At 44.5% G+C, this 20,677-nt stretch overlaps 1 protein-coding gene across 6 annotated transcripts in view; it reads left to right on the top strand.

Moving 5' to 3' along the window:
• Positions 1 to 20,677, top strand: part of EFR3A (EFR3 homolog A) — an 89,655-nt gene that overhangs the window by 24,880 nt on the left and 44,098 nt on the right. For all 6 annotated transcript variants that reach the window (XM_081012559.1, XM_081012554.1, XM_081012557.1 and 3 more), the window contains exons 4-9: positions 1,150 to 1,277; positions 3,312 to 3,462; positions 5,540 to 5,661; positions 15,496 to 15,645; positions 17,892 to 18,029; positions 19,765 to 19,843. In XM_081012559.1, coding sequence (XP_080868685.1) covers positions 1,150 to 1,277; positions 3,312 to 3,462; positions 5,540 to 5,661; positions 15,496 to 15,645; positions 17,892 to 18,029; positions 19,765 to 19,843 — 768 coding nt within the window. The remainder of the gene's footprint in view (positions 1 to 1,149; positions 1,278 to 3,311; positions 3,463 to 5,539; positions 5,662 to 15,495; positions 15,646 to 17,891; positions 18,030 to 19,764; positions 19,844 to 20,677) is intronic.

Here is a 20,677-nt window from a genome sequence, read left to right as displayed (position 1 = left end):
TTAAGTGGAGTGTGCTGATAATTTGCATACCTTGCCTCTCCACAATTTAATTTTGCCCTGTGGGAATAATTTCAAGATTATTGTTTTTATTTTTTTTAAATAAGTACTTTGACTTGAATTCTTAATTCTCTGTGAAAGAATTTGAAATGCTCTGCCAAACATAATTTGCAAAAAGAAAAGAAGCACTATCCTTTCTGAAGTATTTCTTTATATCCAAGTAGCTCAAGATGGTGCTCTCTTGTCCTTCCCATCCCCAGCTTTTCCACACAATAACCCTGTGAGGGTAGCATAAGTGGAAAGGTGGTAACTGGTCCAAGATCAGCTAGTGGGGTTGAGATGTGCAATCTGAAACTGGCTCTACTCAGTCCTGACGCTCTGGCCATGTTGCCACAACTGGTCCTCTAGTAGATGTTTGGTAGAGGGGTGAGAGCCAGAATTTAGCAGTCTACAATCCTGCTTCTCTCCCCTTCCTATAATGTTCTAGAAAACAGGCATTCAGTGGCCAGTGTCTACATGAGTGCTTCCCAAACTTGGATCTTCACCGTTTTTTTGGACTACAACTCCCATCATCCCTAGCTAGCAGAACCAGTGGTCAGGGATGATGGGAAGTGTAGTCTAAAAACAGCCAGAGACCCAAGTTTTGGAAACACTGGTCTACATTATTGACTCATTTATTTTATGATATTCATATCCTTACTTTCTTCCATCATGCGACCTAAGATGGCATGTACAGTCATAACTTGGATCCCAAATGCCTTGTGAGTTGAACATTTTGGCGCCATAAACCCGGAAGTGAGTGTTCCTGTTTGCAAACCTTCTTTGGAACCCAAATGTCCTGCAGCCAATCGGAAGCCGCGCCTTGGTTTTCAAACATTTTGGAAGTCAAACAGACTTCTGGAACGGATCCCGTTCAACTTCCGAGCTACCACTGTACATAGTTCTCAGATGGTCACCCATCCAAACACTCACCAGACCTGGACCTGCTTAGCTTCAACAAGGTGGTGGCCTCATATGCCTTTGGTCCATTCCCCAGGACGCTATCTTCACCACATCAATATCTGGCCATAGTATCCAAAGTGCAAATCATAAGTGATTTCTGTTACCGAGGAAAAAAGAAAAACATTGACTGGTGATTCTTCTTATGATTAGGATGGGCTTGTCAAAGCTGATATGGAGAAGCTGACTTTTTACGCTGTTTCTGCACCTGAGAAGCTCGATCGAATTGGTGCTTACTTAGCAGAGCGACTGAGCCGGGATGTTGTCAGACACCGTTACGGGTAAGCTTCTTACTCGTTAATGCTGATGTTATCTTCCCACCAGTGATTCTTTCAATTTCCCCCTATAATCTGGGCTAGAACCATGGATGTTAGATAGTGGAGATGGTATCTGTGACTCAGGTTGAGCAGCAGTTAAAACCAGTGGGAACTTTTTGCAGGAACTAACCTGATACGCGGGTGGCACTGTGGGTTAAACCACAGAGCCTAGGACTTGCCGATCAGAAGGTCGGCGGTTTGAATCCCCATGACGGGGTGAGCTCCCATTGTTCGGTCCCTGCTCCTGCCAACCTAGCAGTTCGAAAGGACGTCAAAGTGCAAGTAGATAAACAGGTAGCTCTCCGGCAGGAAGGTAAACGGTGTTTCTGTGCACTGCTCTGGTTTGCCAGAAGTGGCTTAGTCATGCTGGCCACATGACCCGGAAGCTGCACACTGGCTCCCTCAGACAATAAAGCAAGATGAGCGCCGCAACCCCAGAGTCGGTCAAGACTGGACCTAATGGTCAGGGGCCCCTTTACCTTTACCTTTAACCTGATATCAGAAGCCTGTCCTCGGAGGAACAGAAGCTTTGTAGGGCTAGAAGTTTTCATTTTCCTTTGTCCTAGGCCAAACTTACACACTGGGTGTCCAGCTGTCGTTTCAGCATGGCAATATTCACTACGATCCACTTGACACAGCGATCACGCATCTAAGAATCTGAACTGGGCAGCGTTCAAAGCGTGGTTGCAGTCAGGGAGAAAATGAGATGGTTTCATGTCACATTAGGCCCTGCTTGAAATTAGCCTGTGGTCCATTCACCATCTTTATAACTGTTCAGCAATGTGCTCCCGAGCTTGAATGATTGCATTCACACTTAGATGTAATTGCGAGCCATTATCAGTTGTTACTGTGAAAAGGACAGTGTTTTCTGTAAGTGACCTCAAGAACATATTATTCCTGAAGTGAGGTGAAGTTGAGTTAGGTGCCATCCCACCTCTTTTGCGATAGGTCTGGACCCATCCCGCTTCTTATGAGCCTGATTCCGTCTTCTAGCCTTGCCCAGGATAAAGCTATTTGTGGAGCTGAGAGTGGCAGAGGGTTCCTCTTTCTTCCAAGGCCAAAGCCCAACAGAGGCTTTGCCAGCCTCTCCTTGCTCCACAAACAGCTCTGGTCCAGGTCAAAGGATTTTTCAAAATGTGGGTGCAACCCTACACAGCGTAGTATCCTGCGTACACCCATTGAAAAGAATTGGGGTGGTTTTAAGTCCACCTAAAAAGAAGGCTGGCGCTGTGGGTTAAACCACAGAGCCTAGGACTTGCCAATCAGAAGGTTGGCAGTTCGAACCCCCATGATGGGGTGAGCTCCCGTTGCTCGGTCCCTGCTCCTGCCAACCTAGCAGTTCGAAAGCACTGCAAGTGCAAGTAGATAAATAGGTACCGCTCCGGTGGGGAGGTAAACGGCGTTTCCGTGTGCTGCTCTGGTTCGCCAGAAGCAGCTTAGTCATGCTGGCCACACGACCCGGAAGCTGTACGCCGGCTCCCTAGGCCAATAAAGCGAGATGAGCACTGCAACCCCAAAGTCGGCCATGACTGGACCTAATGGTCAGGGGTCCCCTTTACCCCCTATATACCTTAAAGTTGCAAAGTTATTCCGATGAACAGGTTAAATAGAAACTGTTGCAGGAGAGTAAGAGCCAAAGGCAGCATGGCTCCCAGCAGAGCCAACGGATTGGGCCTGGTGGATTGGATTGGAAGGCTGGCTTTGTTGAAAGACCCAGCCTCTCTTAGGAGGGGGGGGGCAAAAAGGTTTGAAATACTGCTTTATAAGCTATTCCAAACCAGGTTGCCTCTTCCCTCCTGCCCTGGAGGATACAGCAGTGCATCTAGAACGAGGGTGCTAGGAATGTAACCAAGCCTAGCGTGAAAGGAGGCCCCATGGAACGTAGCAGGACTTCCTTTCAGATAAATATGCATAGGAACAGACAAATATAGCTTATTTGTTTTCCTGAGTGCATGCGCTGCCTGACACCTGTGGATCTTTGCTTGCCTGTTCTCTCAGATACGTTTTAATTGCCATGGAAGCCCTGGACCAGCTTCTGATGGCCTGCCGCTCACAGAGCATCAAACCGTTTGTCGAGAGCTTCCTTCATATGGTAGCTAAGCTGCTGGAGTCTGGAGAGCCAAAGCTGCAAGTTCTGGGGACCAATTCAGTGAGTAAACCAAAGTTGAGCTGAGCAGGGACCGCGGGAGCAGCGTAAACACTTTCAGTTCCTCTTTTGATGGCTGTAACAAAAGAGGGAAGCATCCTTACAGTTTTGATATCCCCTAGCAGGCAGGCAGAGATGACTAAGGATGATGGAGAACTCCAGTGGAGTTCACATTTAAAAGTGAACTTACCTAATTTCAAAACAGTACACAAACTGAAACCCAGCCCTCCTCTGAAATTTGCACTTCTCTGAATTTTGCAGCGCTTAAGTAATGTGTGCAAAAATACATATACACGGGTAAGGTATGTTTCCGAGCACAATTCACAAGTGCTGACTTTTAAAGGTGCTGACCTTTAAAGCCCTAAATGGTCTCTGTCAAGTATACCTGAAGGAGCATCTCCACCCCCATCGTTCTGCCTGGGCTGAGCAGAACTGAGGTCTAGCGTCAAGGGCCTTCTGTCGCTTCCCTCACTGCGAGAAGCAAAGCTACAGGGAACCAGGCAGAGGGCCTTCTCGGTGGTGGTGGAACGTCCTCCCATCTACCTGAATTTTAGAAGACATCTGAAGGCAGCCCTGTTCAGGGAAGTTTTTAATGTGTGACATTTTGATGTATTTTTAATCTTCGTTGGAAGCTGCCCCGAGTGGCTGGGGAAACCCAGCCAGATGGGCGGGGTACAAATAATAAATTATTATTATAAAGTGTGCATATAAATGAATATATTGCTGAGGATAACTTAAGTATATATTAAGGGAAATTGCTTTGTATATCAGGCAGAATTTCACGCAAGTATGTGTACATTAGGAGAATATAAGACGAGCCCGTGGCTCATCTGTTCCAGCATCCTTGTTCTCACAGTGGCCACCCAGATCCCTGTGGGAAATTTGTGGAAGCAGAGCATTGCCATCATGGCTCCATGAATTTGCCCAATCATCTTTTAAAGCCATCCGAGTTGGTGGCTTTTCCTACGTCTTGTGGGAGGGTGTTCCACAGTTTAACTATGAACAAATAATTTCTTTTATCTGTCTTTAATCCTCCAACATTCATCTTTATTGGATGGCTACAAGATCTAGTGTTTTCAGAGAGGGAGAAGAACTTTTTTCTCTAAAAATGCCATACATAATGTTATACATCTCTGTCGTGTCACCTCTTGCTCTTGTTTTCTCTAAACTTTAAAAAGTCCTTAGCGCTGCAGCCTTATCTTACAGGGGAGTTGCTCTATCTCCTTAATAATTTTGGCTGCTTTTTTCTGAGAAATTAGCACTGAAAGGCTGGTGAATTTCCATGAGAACTGAACTTAAGGCTGAAAAAAATGAGTACCTGAGAGAAGCCAAATTTGCCAATCCCTATTTCAGGTGAACTTTTGTACTGTGAATGAGCAAAAGGGAAGACATGTCTGTCCCTCAAATATGTTGGATATAATACGTGCATTAAACACATCATAGTACCTCCCTAACTCTAGCAAATGTTGAAAATGGATGTATTTTGAGTTTCATTCTCCTCAGGTGATGTGATGTAGTTCTAAAATCTGTGCAAGCCTTCTCCATAGCAACACAAAAGATTCTACAGTCATAAGGAGGAAAGAGCTATTCTGAGATATCATAAATTATTTTCAGTTCCTAACTTTTCAGGTGAATCAGGTTTCAAATTGGCCTCGTGCCTTGGCTACAGCAGAAGGTACATTCACTGGAAATAAAGTAAACTTGATATTTCTAAGAATGTGTGCAGAGATAATTTGCTCCCTGAAAGTAGAACCTTGCCTGGATATTTATGGAAAGGCTGAATTTAACGTGGTGACTTTCAAAGCGAAGTTTTCACATCTTAACTTCAAGTTTTTAGGGGGTTGGTAAAACAAAGTTCACACAGATCTGTCTGCCCTGTGCCTGTAGCAAAGTTAAGAAAAACAAGTTTGGTAGCTGCCTCTGATTAAGTGCACATCCAAGTTGATCTTGGTCTTTCAGTGTAACACCACAAGGGACGTACGCTTTAAGCCAGGAAAGTTGGCAATAGACTGTTATCTCTTTCAAGTATTACCTCTGACCATAAACCAATCTTGTATTCTCTTCCTTCTGATTTCCCTAGTTTGTTAAATTTGCAAACATTGAGGAAGATACTCCTTCATACCACAGGCGCTATGACTTCTTTGTTTCCCAGTTCAGTGCCATGTGTCATTCTTACCACGAGGATCCAGAAGTACAAAATGAGTAAGTAACCAGATATGTGTACAGGGCCGGATTTAGGTTTGATGAGGCCCTAAGCTACTGAAGGTAATGGGGCCCTTTATATGTCCAGCTGTCCTTTGTCAACAACAAATTGTCACTTTTTGTATGTGTTGAATATATGCTATATGGTAATTTATGGACCTAATAGGTATCTGAAGCCATTTGCCCATGTTGCCATGCAACCAGTCCATGCAGAATGTAGGCACCCTATATATAGAAATGAGCAAACCAGTGATATTCTAGGGAGCAGGCTAGCAGGCAGGGCCCATTACTTACATCATAGGAGCCTACACAACACAAAACACTGTTGCTGTATGTAGGTTTTATGTTATTTGTTTTTTATCTTATATTTTGGAAATGTACATCCAGGTTTTTTTCCTTTTACATTTTTTTTGGGGGGCCCCCAAGAGAGTGGGCCCCTAAGCTATAGCTTGTTTAGTTTATACGTAAATCTGGCACTGTGTGAGTATTTGCTTCAAGTCCTCTTCCTTGGTCCAATTATGGCATCCTGGCTTGTTCACTTCTGCCCACTCACAGGGAGGTCTAAAATGAGCGTCTGTTTGCAGGATTGTAAACAGCTTTGCAGCCCAAAGCTAATAAAATGGTGTTCAATCAGATACAACGGATTACTGACTCGGTAAACTAAAGGCAATAAATTCGTTGCTGCGATGGTACAATTAATATTCCATAAGTTGATTGGGCTACATACCAGGAAAAAAACCTTCTCAAAGAAGCTGCCTGAATATTAGGATGCTAAATTCCTGCCTAATTTCAGCTGGTAACTAATTCAAGAAGGCTGGAACTGCAACACAAAAAGGCCAATTTGCTAGTAATACTCAGCCGTCCTCTGGGATACGCAATGACTCTTGTCAATGCCCCATCTGAGGAGCAGAGTTTCTGGGCAGGGAAATATGGGACAAGGCAGTCCCTTAAATTCTCAGATATTTTTCATGAAAGCTCTAGACTTGCCAGAAGTATGTTTCTTAATTGAGATTGTATCCTTGTCAAAACAGCTGGCTGACTGTTGTACTCGCTTCTCCTTAGAGGAGAGGAGTCAGAAGCTAAATTGCCTTGAAAATTTCCGTGAACTGCTTTCATTTGAAGCCTCTACTCGAGATCAACTGAGGGCTTGTCAGAGGAGAAGGGGGGAGCCCAGGTTTTTCTGCTCCTTCCCCACAGGAAATGAGTCACCAGCCTGCCCTGCAATGTCCCTTGTTGTCAGTCTGATTCACATGACCTCAATTCATCCCTAAATGTTTTTCACGTTGCAGTCAAAGTTGGCATTGCCCTGACAGAGCAGATGCTGTCCAAAATGGCCGCCTGATAGCCTGGTTCCCCCCACTTTTGCCTCTCTAGTTCAATGTATGTCATGATTATTACTTTTTTGTGACACCAGAAAATATATATACCGTATTTTTTGCTCTATAAGACTCACTTTTTCCCTCCTAAAAAGTAAGGGAAAATTTGTGTGAGTCTTATGGAACGAATGCAGGCTGCGCAGCTATCCCAGAAGCCAGAACAGCAAGAGGCATTGCTGCTTTCACTGCGCAGCGATCCCTCTTGCTGTTCTGGCTTCTGAGATTCAGAATATTTTTTCCCCCTTGTTTTCCTCCTCCAAAAACTAGGTGCGTCTTGTGGTCTGGTGCGTCTTATAGAGCGAAAAATACGGTATATTGTGAAGTTGTAGCTGTCTGTCCCTGTTCAAAATGGTTGCCCCATAGTCTGCAATAACACTATCCACTCTTCCGTAGCCACCTCAGCATTCTCACCATTTAATTCTGCAGTGTGCATATTCCAGACTGTCAAGATTATATAGGAGGAGGGGGAAATCTCAAACCTATGTTTTGCTACCATTGCACCCGCCTTAAATGGGTCTTTATCACCAAGCCGAGAAACCTTTTTACAGACCCTCACAAGTGTCCCTATTTTCCAGGGACAGTCCTGGATTTACAGAAGCTGTCCCAGTTTCTGATTTGATCCCAGAATACCCCACTTTTCCTTGGGACGGAGGGTTGTTGGAAGGTATAGAGTTATACGACCCCAGAGCCAAGGAGATAAGTAATTATACAACCTTTAGAAGACATGTGAAGGTAGCCCTGTATAGGGAAGCTTTTTAATCATGCTTAGGGAAACTAAGGCCCGGGGGCCGGATCCGGCCCAATTGCCTTCTAAATGTGGCCTGCGGATGGTCCAGGAATCAGCGTGTTTTTACATGAGTAGAATGTGCCCTTTTATTTAAAATGCATCTCTAGGTTATTTGTGGGGCTTGCCTGGTATTTTTACATGAGTAGAATGTGTGCTTTTATTTAAAATGCATCTCTGGGTTATTTGAGGGGCATAGGAATTCGTTCATTTTTTTCCCTTCAAAATATAGTCTGGCCCCCCACAAGGTCTGAGGGACAGTAGACCGGCCCCCTGCTGAAAAAGTTTGCTAGCCCCTGTTTTAAATGTTTATTGTTTTGTTATGTTTTTATATAATGGAGGTTGCCCAGAGTGGCTGGGGCAACCCAATCAGATGGGCAGGGTATTATTATTATTATTATTATTATTATTATTATGGAATAGGATATACCTATTTTCATTGGAGAAATGTTAGAGGATGTGTTTTTATCACAAATAGTTTGTTTCTTGAAGGAAGCAATCTATGTAAGCATATTGCATTCGCCTCAGTCCTGTTTCCGATCTCACGTTCGAGAAGGCTGGAGCTGCAGCACAGATTATTCCAGAAAGTTCTGACAGATTTTCAGGTGCTCCCCACCCTCCTGTCAGCTGCAGGGGCCTAGGCGTCCTCACTCAATTCGTTTCTGATTCAAATTGTCTCCAGTGTCAGCCTTCCATCTAAAACACTGTTTCTATTCATAAACATTCATCTTATGGCAATCTCTTTTCCTAAAATAAACTGCTGTGGGTCATGTGTCGGCGTTTTTAATCTCCGGAGCTAGAATTCTGAACGTAGCTTTGCAAAGCAGACGTTGTTAAGGGTACATGCAGTTATAAAATACCTCAAACAGCAGTGTACTGACTTACCGCTGAGGAAATTCACAAATGAATAAAGTAAGATGGATTATGTATGTTTCACCCTGCAGTTTCCTCACGTCCTTTTAACGACTTGTACGCAAATGATTATTGCATCTCGACTTTAAGATCATGTATCACATGAAACCTCAAACAACAAAGAGTCTTATGGCACCTTTAGAGATCAAGGCTTGCAGCCAGCTAAGTCCTACACAGAGTAGAACCATCAATATTAAAGGAATTCTTCCTGTTTGTTAATTTTAGTCTATCTAGCCTGAGGCTACGGTGTTAACAAATGAATGGGACTCTAGTCTTTAAAATGCCACAATATTCTTTGATGCTTTTGCTGCAGTGGCAAATGAGCTCAGATAGAAGGACTATTTTGGATTTATTTGAATGGATGATTTACCATCCTATTTATTTTATATCTTAAACGTATATCTGTGAAATGGATCTTGCACAAATGAACTAAGGCACAAATGTTAGAAGAGAAAACTGAAATATTGTTTGTGTACCTGTACAATGAAGTTGTTACTCTGGTCTTTAGCTCCCTCTAGTGAAAATATGGGTGGTTTTTTGTTTGGTTTTTTTGCACAAAAGAAAGGTAAGAATGATCTTTCTGAGGCCTTGTTTACAGTACTTAAGTTCAGTAGCTCACATGAATTGCACTGAGGCAGGCCTAAATGCCAATGTTTGTTTCTTATTAAATTTATATCTCACCACCCTTACCTCAAATTCTGTCACGCTGAAAAATGGCTTGGAGCAACATGACCCAAACAATCGCTTTCCCTTCATATGAATACCCAAACTTTACGATTCTCCTCAGAGGCCATACTTCAAATGTCCCTGATTAGAGAACCTTTTCAGTGGTAGCTCCCTCACTGTTGGGCTAATCTCATCCAACAGTTTTTTTCTCACCTTCCTAGGGGACCTTTTTAAGCTTTCTAAATAAATTGTGCTCTTTTTGCTGATCAGAAGGTCGGCGGTTCGAATCCCCACGATGGAGTGAGCTCCCATTGCTTGGTCCCTGCTCCTGCCAACCTAGCAGTTCAAAAGCACGTCAAAGTGCAAGTAGATAAATAGGTACCGCTCCAGCGGAAAGGTAAACGGCGTTTCCTTGCACTGCTCTGGTTCGCCAGAAGCGGCTTAGTCATGCTGGCCACATGACCTGGAAGCTGTATGCCGGCTCTCTCGGCCAGTAAAGCGAGATGAGCGCCGCAACCCCAGAGTCGGCCACGACTGGACCTAATGGTCAGGGTTCCCTTTACCTTTACCTTTAACCTCATCTCTTAATCTTAACCATCGCGACACTGCCCCTAATAACCGCCAGCACTCATGAAAACCACAACGCAGAGAATCAAAACCCTCCACCAGTCAGAACATGCCAGCAGAGACTCAAATAATTAATACCAGTAGAATGCTTAAATTACATTAAAACGGTGTTAAAATGGCATTTTAAAGCCTGGGAGAATAAAGGCCTCACACAAATGTGGGCATCTTTTTGAGGCAAGCATTCCACAGCTAGATGCTGGAGGTCATTTTCCTTGTTGCAGATTTTATCATGAGGAGGCACATAGAGCAGGGCCCCTGTAAGTGATTGTAGGGCTCAGGTATGTATTTATGGGAAGAGACAATCCTTTAGCTGTTGAGGCCCCAATCTGTACAGGACTTTTTAGTTCAAAACCAATACAGTGGTACCTTGGTTTACGAACTTAATCCATACCAGAAGTCCGTTCTTAAACCAAAGTGTGCTTTCCCATAGCAGCGGGGGACCCAGTTTATAAATGGAGCACACTCGACAGGAAGCGGAACAGTGTTCTGCTTCTAAGGCAAAGTTCACAAACCAAAACACCTACTTCCGGGTTTACAGCATTCTTAATCCATGTTGTTCATTAACCAAGCTGTTCTTAAACCAAGGTACCACTGTAATTTGGATTGGGCCCAGAAATGTATCAGGAGCCAACGAAGGCTCCAAAGAGGCAGTGGAATATGTCCGTACCACATAATGTTCATATCACATAAGCCAAATGCTACCAAAAAAGGAGAGGTGAGGTCTCTATAACTATCCTGACAGATCTTCCAGAGAGAGCCTAACACACTTCTCAGCCTATATAAGGCTTCATTGGGCTCAAACTCATTGCTGAGGAAACATCTCAGGTGGCTTCCTCAGCAGGGCCAAGTGGAGTTGTCCATGGTCCTGAACGCTTTCTGCCTGACATGGACTTTGATTTCTTTTTGTTTCCTCAGCAAACCTTATACTCCCATAGAACTTCCCCCAATGGCTATGACAACATTGTCTCATACTGAATGTAAAAAAACTATGGGGGGAAAAGACTCTTATGAATTGAAAGGGGAGACGTTGTATGTACTTTTCCTTGTTTATTTGTTTGTTCTGCTTCCAAGGCAAAGTTCACAAACCAATATGTTTTGTATTACGGGGGAAAAAAATCTTTTAATAAAAACTAATTTAAAAAAGAAATAAAGACCAGGACCTGGTATAAGGTCACTTCCTGTGTTCCTACTATACTAGTGTGAGGAAACTTGCAGAAGTTTATATTCAGGTTGCAGATAAAGTAAAAACGAATCCTAATGTAATGAATCCAGTAGACTGAAAAGCCACTAATAAAACACTTTTAAAAAGTGTTGGGAGTGTGCTCGTGGACATGAATGAAGCTGTGGAAGAGCAAATCCTTATAATTATTTGCAGTCGGCCATAAAATTGTCAATGTGTAGCTTTCGTTGCTAACTCAGAATGATAGCTCTCGTTTGGATCACGCAGCATGTATGAAATAAGGCTTGAACAAAGTCATTATAAATCCTCTTTTTCTTCCCTGAGCGGGATTGCAACTGACAAGAAAGTTGCTCTTGGAGAATTTCAAGTAGACAGCTGAGCCCAACAAGCACCGTATGTTCGCTTGCCTTTTAAATTACAATTTAAACTGACATTAAAGGTCTTCACCGGCTGATAATTCCACTCCACCCCACATGCGAGGTCCAATTACACCGAACTTTCTCACCTGTGGTAGATTTATCTCCCTTTGCGGAATCTCTTGACTCCGAATTACCAAAGAACGGGCTTGTCACTTGCAAACAAGTTATCATATTTCTTCAGGGGGAAATATGATTTTTTTGCACACATGACCTTTCCAGATCAGGTGGTATTTTGCGAAGTTTGTTCTCAGCATTGGGCATGAGACTGATGCCCCTGCAGAGGTTGTTGGGACTCATAGAATCATAGAATCATAGAGTTGGAATAGACCACAAGGGCCATCGAGTCCAACTCCCTGCCAAGCAGGAAACCCCCATCAGAGCACTCCTGACATATGGTTGTCAAGCCTCTGCTTAAAGACCTCCAAAGAAGAAGACTCCACCACACTCCTTGGCAGCAAATTCCACTGTCGAACAGCTCTTACTGTCAGGAAGTTCTTCCTAATGTTTAGGTGGAATCTTCTTTCCTGTAGTTTGGATCCATTGCTCCGTGTCCGCTTCTCTGGAGCAGCAGAAAACAACCTTTCTCCCTCCTCTATGTGACATCCTTTTATATATTTGAACATGGCTATCATATCACCCCTTAACCTCCTCTTCTCCAGGCTAAACATGCCCAGCTCCCTTAGCCGTTCCTCATAAGGCATCGTTTCCAGGCCTTTGACCATTTTGGTTGCCCTCCTCTGGACACGTTCCAGTTTGTCAGTGTCCTTCTTGAACTGTGGTGCCCAGAACTGGACACAGTACTCCAGGTGAGGTCTGACCAGAGCAGAATACAGTGGCGCTATTACTTCCCTTGATCTAGATGCTATACTCCTATTGATGCAGCCCAGAATTGCATTGGCTTTTTTAGCTGCCGCATCACACTGTTGGCTCATGTGAAGTTTGTGGTCAACCAAGACTCCTAGATCCTTTTCACATGTACTGCTCTCAAGCCAGGTGTCACCCATCTTGTATTTGTGCCTCTCATTTTTTTGCCCAAGTGCAATACTTTACATTTCTCCCTGTTAAAATTCATCTTGTTTGTTTTGGCCCAGTTCTCTAATCTGTCAAGGTCATTTTGAAGTGTGATCCTGTCCTCTGGGGTGTTAGCCACCCCTTCCAGTTTTGTGTCATCTGCAAATTTGATCAGGATGCCCTTGAGTCCATCATCCAAGTCGTTGATAAAGATGTTGAATAAGACCAGGCCCAAGACAGAACCCTGTGGCACCCCACTAGTCACTCTTCTGCAGGATGAAGAGGAACCATTGATGAGCACCCTTTGGGTTCGGTCAGTCAGCCAGTTACAAATCCACTGAGTGGTAGCATAGTCAAGACCGCATTTTACCAGCTTCTTTACAAGAATATCATGGGGCACCTTGTCGAATGCCTTGCTGAAATCAAGGTAGGCTATATCCACTGCGTTCTCTTCATCTACCAGGCTTGTAATTCTGTCAAAAAATGAGATCAGGTTAGTCTGACATGACTTATTTTTCAGAAATCCATGCTGACTATTGGTGATCACAGCATTCCTTTCTAGGTGCTCACAGACTGTTTGCTTAATGATCTGCTCCAGAATCTTCCCTGGTATTGATGTCAGACTGACTGGACGACTCCCATCACCTGTGACCATTGGGCCACGCTGCCTGGGGTGGATAGGAGTTGGAGTCCATCAGCAGCCAGAGGGTTCTCCATCCCTGTCCCTAATAGCACCTTACTTTAGTAAGCACCTTACTTTAGTTTTGAGGGATGTGGGTGGCGCTGTGGGTTAAACCACAGAGCCTAGGGCTTGCCGATCAGAAGGTCGGCAGTTCGAATCCCCGCGACAGGGTGAGCTCTCGTTGCTCGGTCCCTTCTCCTGCCAACCTAGCAGTTCGAAAGCACGTCAAAGTGCAAGAAGATAAATAGGTACCGCTCCAGCGGGAAGGTAAACGGTGTTTCCGTGCGCTGCTCTGGTTCGCCAGAAGCGGCTTAGTCATGCTGGCCACATGACCCGGAAGTTGTACGCCAGCTCCCTCAGCCAATAAAGCGAGATGAGCATCACAACCCCAGAGTCGGCCACGACTAGACCTAATGGTCAGGGGTCCCTTTACCTTTTAGTGCTACTTCTGATACCCAAGCCTTCCTTGGAGATATGAGCAGATACCTAGCACCCTGTTCCTTCATCCCAGGCACCCCCAACTTGCGGCCCTCCAGATGTTTTGGCCTACAACTCCCATGATCCCTAGCTAACAGGACCAGTGGTCAGGGATGATGGGAATTGTAGTTCGGAGGGCCGAAGGTTGGGGATGCCTGCTTTATCCTTTTGTGGTTCCTTTTCTGAATTCTAGTTTAACAAATGGAATTCCTAAAATCAATTCTGTGCAATTTGCCTTGGCCTTCTTGCTCCTCCAGGTCATCTTTGCCTTCCCTGTGAATTGCTAATGTGCATCTAAACCAAGGCAAGAAAGCAATCTGGATGTGCATTGTTTAACTCAGTGGTTCTCAACCTGTGGGTCCCCAGGTGTTGTTGGACTACAACTCCCATCATCCCTGAGCTCTGGCCTTGCTAGCTAGGGGTGATGGGAGTTGTAGTTCAACAACAACTGGGGACCCACAGGTTGAGAAAGGCTGGTTTAACTGGTGTATACCTGCAGCCCTAGTCATTGCTGAAGTTACACACTATAATAGGTTTCATAGAACTGTTTGAATGATCCCATCAGTGGTACTGCTTTATCAGTGCACTGGCAGTGAAGCCTTGTTTGTTTGTTCGTATATTTTATTTTTGGCCTCATATCCTGCCCATCATCTCAATATTGTCCCCACTCCAGGGCAGGTAGCAGGGGATAGAATACAAATATTTAAAAAAACCCAATTCCAATAACAGTGTAATTAGCTAGTTCGCAGTATAACTGTCAAGGAATGCAGTCTTAAACAGCCTGTACTAAAAGACATGTCTTCAGCTGGTTCCTAAAACAGCGTCATCTTGGCATCAGCTAACATGTTATGCAATAAATGTGCACAATGTGTTACTGTACTCGCTTGGCCACATTGTGCTGCAAGCTGTATGCATTTGTGCAGGGGATTACATAGAATCACAGAATTGTCGAATTGGAAGGAACCTCAAGGATCATCTAGTCCAGGCATAGCCAACCTTCACCCTCCAGATCTTTTGGACTACAATTCCCATCATCCCTGACCACTGGTCCTCTTAGCTAGGGATGATGGGAGTTGTAGTCCCAAAACATCTGGAGGGCTGAGTTTGAGGAAGCCTGGTGTATACATATTATCAGGAGGTCCATTCTGCAAATTTTAGGAACCAGGCCTTCAGTGTGGTGAATCTCTTTTGACTTCCCAGCACCTGAGTGCAAGACAGGAATTCTCTGCTGACTTTTTGTGCTTACTGAGGACCTTCCTCTTCCAAGGAACCTTCTAAGTTATCTTTCTGTATTGGAATGGTGTTTCTATTGTTTTATTACTTGTTTGCTGCCCTTGGGCTCCTTTAGAAGGTAGGGAAGGAAGGGTCATAAATAGGCATGCCATATGTCAGGAAATTTCCTGACATGTCCTGGTTTTTGGGTGTCGGGGTGAATTTTGATGGACTGGCAAAATGTCAGGGAGTGCAAACAGCTCAAAAAGCTTAAAATCACTACTTTTGGGTTTCCCCAAATTAGCTCTACAATTTTGGGGTCTTCCTCAAAAAAAAAAAAAAAAAAAAGGCTGAATAATTTTTTGGGTGCCAGGAATTTTTACTTTTTGGAAGTATGGCAACCTTAGTAATAAATTCAATGCATAAGTGAATGAATGAGCGGATCATATTGTTGTTAGCTTCAGCCTTGCTTTGCTGTCTTTCTCTAGGATCCGAATTGCCGGAATCAGGGGCATCCAGGGTGTGGTTCGCAAGACTGTTAATGACGAGCTGCAGGCAACCATATGGGAGCCTCAGAACATGGACAAGATAGTGCCCTCCCTGCTGTTCAATATGCACAAGATTGAAGATGTTGACAGGTGTGTAAGTGCATGCTCATTAAATCCTATTTAATTTATTTGAAAAATAAAAATACAAATGTATATACCACCAAATATCATGGTGGCAGGCCCGGATTTAGGTTTGATGAGGCCCTAAGCTACTGAAGGTAATGGGGCCCTTTATATATCCAGCCGTCAACAACAAATGGTTGCTGTTTTTTGTGTTGAATATATGATATATGGTAATTTATGGACTAAATAGATATCTAAAGCCATTTGCGCATGTTGCCATGCAACCAGTCCATGCAGAATGTAGGCACCCTATATATAGAAATGAGCAAACCAGTGATATTTTAGGGAGCAGGCTAGCAGGCAGAGCCCATTACTTACATCATAGGAGCCTCCGCAATACAAAACACCATTGCTGTATGTAGGTTTTATTTTATTTTTATCTTATATTTTGGAAAGGTACATCCAGGTTTTCTTTCCTTTAATTTTTTTTTTTGGGGGGGGCCCAAGAGAGTGGGGCCCTAAGCTATAGCTTGTTTAGCTTATACGTAAATCCGGCACTGCATGGTGGTGAACAACATAGGAGAAACAATAACAATTTCATTAATAATACAAGTGTGAAATTCTGCTCTGTGCTAGGCTTTTTATGGTAAGGACCTTTTGTAAAATGCTTTGTGAGCCCCCCAGCAGGGAAGCACCATAATGCAGTTCATTCCAGCCATCCTTCTGTAAGCGCTGATATCACGTAGGCGTGGTTTGGGGGAAAGGGCCTTGCAGGCAAAAATTGCACCTGTGCCAGAGGTTTTTCTCTATTGCTGATGGTGGGTTGTCCCAACCATCTAAGACAGGATTTCCCAAACTTGAAACTCCAGCTGCTGTTGGACTACAACGCCCATCATCCCTTGGACCGGTGGACTGACAGAAGCTACACTTTCCTCACAAGTATTCCTATGCAAATGTGTGGAGATTTAATTAGCTGATTGATTACAATTCAGGCAGTGGATCAACTAAGGCTTTCAAAATTGGTAATAAAAACAGAAATGCGTGAGTTAAATTTTAACTCAGCCGCTTTGAAATCTTTGTTTGGACATTGAGAATACTCCACCCGAAAAGGCTAATTTCACACCATCGACCCTCTGGATGCACGTATAATAAAGAGCTTGAAAACAGTGTTTATGGATTGTTGAACTGTTGGCCTCATACGGTGCATGCAATAAGTTTCTTGTCTCATTTTGCTTTTGGATATTATGACTCTTTGCATATGGAGGCATTGCAGAGAGAAGCATCTTGAAGAGTGGGAGGAATAAGCAGATGGTGCAGGCAGATGGTCGTATGTAGGAGAAAATAGTATCTGCAGCTCCACAGCGGAGGGATGGAAACACTTTCTCCACTTCAGGAAGAAGAAAACTTTAGGGTTGTTTTCTTTCTTTCTTTTGGCAGCGATGTGACGCTGTGTGTCTTCTTCAAAAAACAGCCACTCACAACAGTGGATGCCCTGGTTTGATGAATTGCATTAATCATAATTAAGCATTGTGGCAATCACACAGGGTCCCCGTACGTTTCACCGTCTATTGATCCCTGTGCCACCACTTTATTTCTCGCTGCCACCACCCAGGCCCTACCTGGTACAATACTGAGTCCAGTCAGGGTAAAATTGGAACATAAACTTCTGTTTATTTATTGCAGTTTAACAAGTGTGCGGTTTCATTAACGGTATTGGTCAATTACAATCATGGAGTGCCTATCCAGACCTATAACTTCCGCTACCTGCTCTCACTCACTAAACCACCTCTCAGATATTTACTTGTCTTCCTAGCTCCTAACTGTTCCTGACTCAGCTTATTTTGCTACACTAACTCACCCTACCCACAGACTCTAACCCAATTCACTCCTACTCCAACCAACCACCCAACTCCCAATGAACTCCCCCCTTCACCCCTCCCAGAGCTGGTTTTATAGTCCCTCTGACTCCACCCCCCTGGGTTCTGATTGGGTAACCTGTTTAACTATTTCACCTCCAGCACTCTCATATGTTAACTTCACAAGCATATCATGGAATCACAGAATTGTAAAGTTGGCAGGGACTCCTTCTTCTAGGCCATACCGGTCCAGCCTGCACAACAGTGTTGGAAGCTGTGTGTGACATGTACCTCTCGAGTTTGTGTTTGTGTGTCCATTCTTGGTTGATGACTTGGAAAGATGACTTCGTTGGGCACAACCATGCATGCATACGCGTGAATTTAAAATAACTTAGAGGGCATATGGTTTTGTTTCAGTCGGATCTGCCCCTCTTCGTCAGCCTCGGGAGGGGAAAAAGAGGAAAACCCCTCGGCGCTGTCTGAGAATTGTTTCAGGGAACTGCTCGGCCGAGCAACATACGGCAACATGAACCATGCTGTCAGGCCGGTTTTCGCGTGAGTAGGAGATCTGTTTGTGTATGTGTGTGTAAAAAAGAAAGAAAAAGAAATGCATCTGAAGTGTCACATTTGGGACTGCACAAAAAGAAGCTGATGTGCAGAAACTTCTGGGTCACAGCTGTTCTCTTGGGGAACACTGAGGGTAGACCATTCCCCCCCAAAAAAAACAAAATAAAGAAGTTCAGTTGTCCTCTTGAATCAGAGCCAGAAGCCCACACCCAGTCATGTGAGTAGCTGCCCCAGTTTGGGATGCGGGAGAAATTCCAAGTACCGTATTTTTCGCTCTATAGGACGCACTTTTTCCCCTCCAAAAATTAAGGGGAAATGTGTGTGCGTCCTATGGAGCGAATGCAGGCTCCTTGGCTTCAGCGATAGCAACGCGAAGCCTCTGAAGCGCAGAGGGAGCGCTCCCTCCACGCTCCAGAGGCATCACATTGCTTTCGCTGAAGCCTAGAGAGCAAAAGGGGTTGGTGCGCACCGACCCATCTTGCTCTCCAGGCTTCAGGGATAGCCACCTGAAGCCTTCAGAGCACAGCGCGAGTTCCCGCTGCAAGACTCCCCTGGCTTCAGCAAAAGGAACCCGAAGCCTGCAGAGCGCAGCGGGAACTCGCGCTGTGCTCCGAAGGCTTCAGCGATCTTTGAGGCTGGTAGAGGGGGAAAGCAGCGCTCCCCCCCCGCCCGCCCCAAAGAGCAGGTTGAAAGGAACCCAAAGCCCCCGGAGTGCAGCGGGAACTCCCGCTGCCCTCCTGAGGCTTCGGGTTGCCTTCACTGAAGCCTGGAGAGCGAGAGGGGTCAGTGCGTGCCGACCCCTCTCGCTCTCCAGGCTTCCAAGGTAGCCGCCTGAAGCCTCCAAAGCGCAGCGGGAACTCCTGCTGCACTCCGGAGGCTTCGGGTTGCCTTCACTGAAGGCAACTGAGCGCACCTTGAACGCACTGAACGCACCTTGTTTTAGATGGGGAAAACAAGAAAAAAAATTCTCCCCCTCTCTGCGCAGCGCCCTTCAGCGAAGCGGGAGGAGAAATGGAAGGGGCTCCGTTTCTCCTGCCACTTTGCTGAAGGGGCGCTGAGCAGAGAGGGGGAGAATTTTTTTTCTTGTTCTCCCCCTCTAAAACAAGGTGCGTCCTATGGTCAGGTGCGTCCGATAGAGCGAAAAATACGGTACTTTGTATTTCAATGTTTGTCTATTCAAATTGCGCTTCTTGAAAATAATATGTGAACTTAACCACATCAGCCTTTCTAAACGTGCTCTCCTGCAAATTCTGCAATGCCGTTCTCCAACCAAATTATGCAACTATAAAAATACATAATGACAGAGAACGACTTGCCAAAAAGTGTAACATATTAACGTAATGATTTCAAAAATGGGTACGTTAGGCAGAATTGCAAACAAAACCTGCGTATTAGGAGAAATATGCACGGTGATGCTTTCGATTTTTTTATGAGGCCTTAAAAGAATAAAGCAAACTGATGCAAAAATGTAGAGAAGTGAATTGAAGATTAGAAAAGCGAGAAATTGTCTGAAATTGGCATATGCATTGATCCACAGTCGCAGCACAGTGGTTTGTAGGACTCGGTCATAAGATGTGTTCACTGCTGTCATATAATTGCTCACATTTAGGAATAACTTGATAATGTTTAGGTCCCATTTGCTCTGAGCACAATGCAAAACAATGTTTGGATTAGGAGTAGTTTGGTTTAATTTAATTTATTATATTATACTTTATCTTCTTAGACATTTAGACCACCACAGACTGTGGGACCCCAACGAATTTGCTGTCGCCATTTTCAAAATCATCATGTACTCAATACAGGTAAGGTTTATTTCTCTAACTCTGTCATTTGAAGCAAAACCCAAGGAGGCAGATGTTCTTTGATGACAATCACTCATTGTTTAAATAACAGAAGGCCCCAAAACGCTACCAAATCCCTTCTCCTTCTGAGAAAATGTCAGACACTTACACATTAACTTGGTGCTCCAGAGATAGTTGTTACGTTCCCCCCCCCCCCCGATCTGAAACATTTGGCTCCCAAGAAAGGCAGCTGTGTTCATCTTCCTAAGCAGCAAATTGTCTTTTAAACAGATACTTGACATCTGTTTTGAAATCTCTTTTAGACACTTGACTTTCTTCTCCAACCCGAATCCCCAGGTGTTTAAGTAAAATTTTTGCATAGTTGTACAATGCGTGAGCAACTGGAATAATAGAATAATAGAACTGTTGAGTTGGAAAGGACCCCCAAAAGTCGTCTATAATAATAATTTATTATTTGTACCCTGCCCATCTGGCTGGGTTTCCCCAGCCACTCTGGGTGGCTTCCAACAAAGATTAAAAATACATTAAAATGTCACACATTAAAAACTTCCCTGAAAAGGGCTGCCTTCAGATGTCTTCTAAAAGTCTGGTAGTTCTTCTCTTTGACATCGGGTGGGAGGGCGTTCCACAGGGTGGGTGCCACTACCGAGAAGGCCCTCTGCCTGGTTCCCTGTAGTTTTGCTTCTCGCAGTGAGGGAACCGCCAGAAGGCCCTCAGCACTGGACCTCAGCGTCCGGGCAGAACGATGAGGGTAGAGACGCTCCTTCAGGTATACTGGGCCGAGGCCGTTTAGTCCAGCCCCCTGCAATGCAGGAATCTCAACATACAACCAGT

Source organism: Podarcis pityusensis (assembly GCF_964106645.2).
Source record: "Podarcis pityusensis genome assembly, chromosome: 7".
NCBI classification, from domain to species: Eukaryota; Metazoa; Chordata; class Lepidosauria; order Squamata; family Lacertidae; genus Podarcis; species Podarcis pityusensis.
This window is presented reverse-complemented; position numbering and strand designations above follow the sequence as displayed.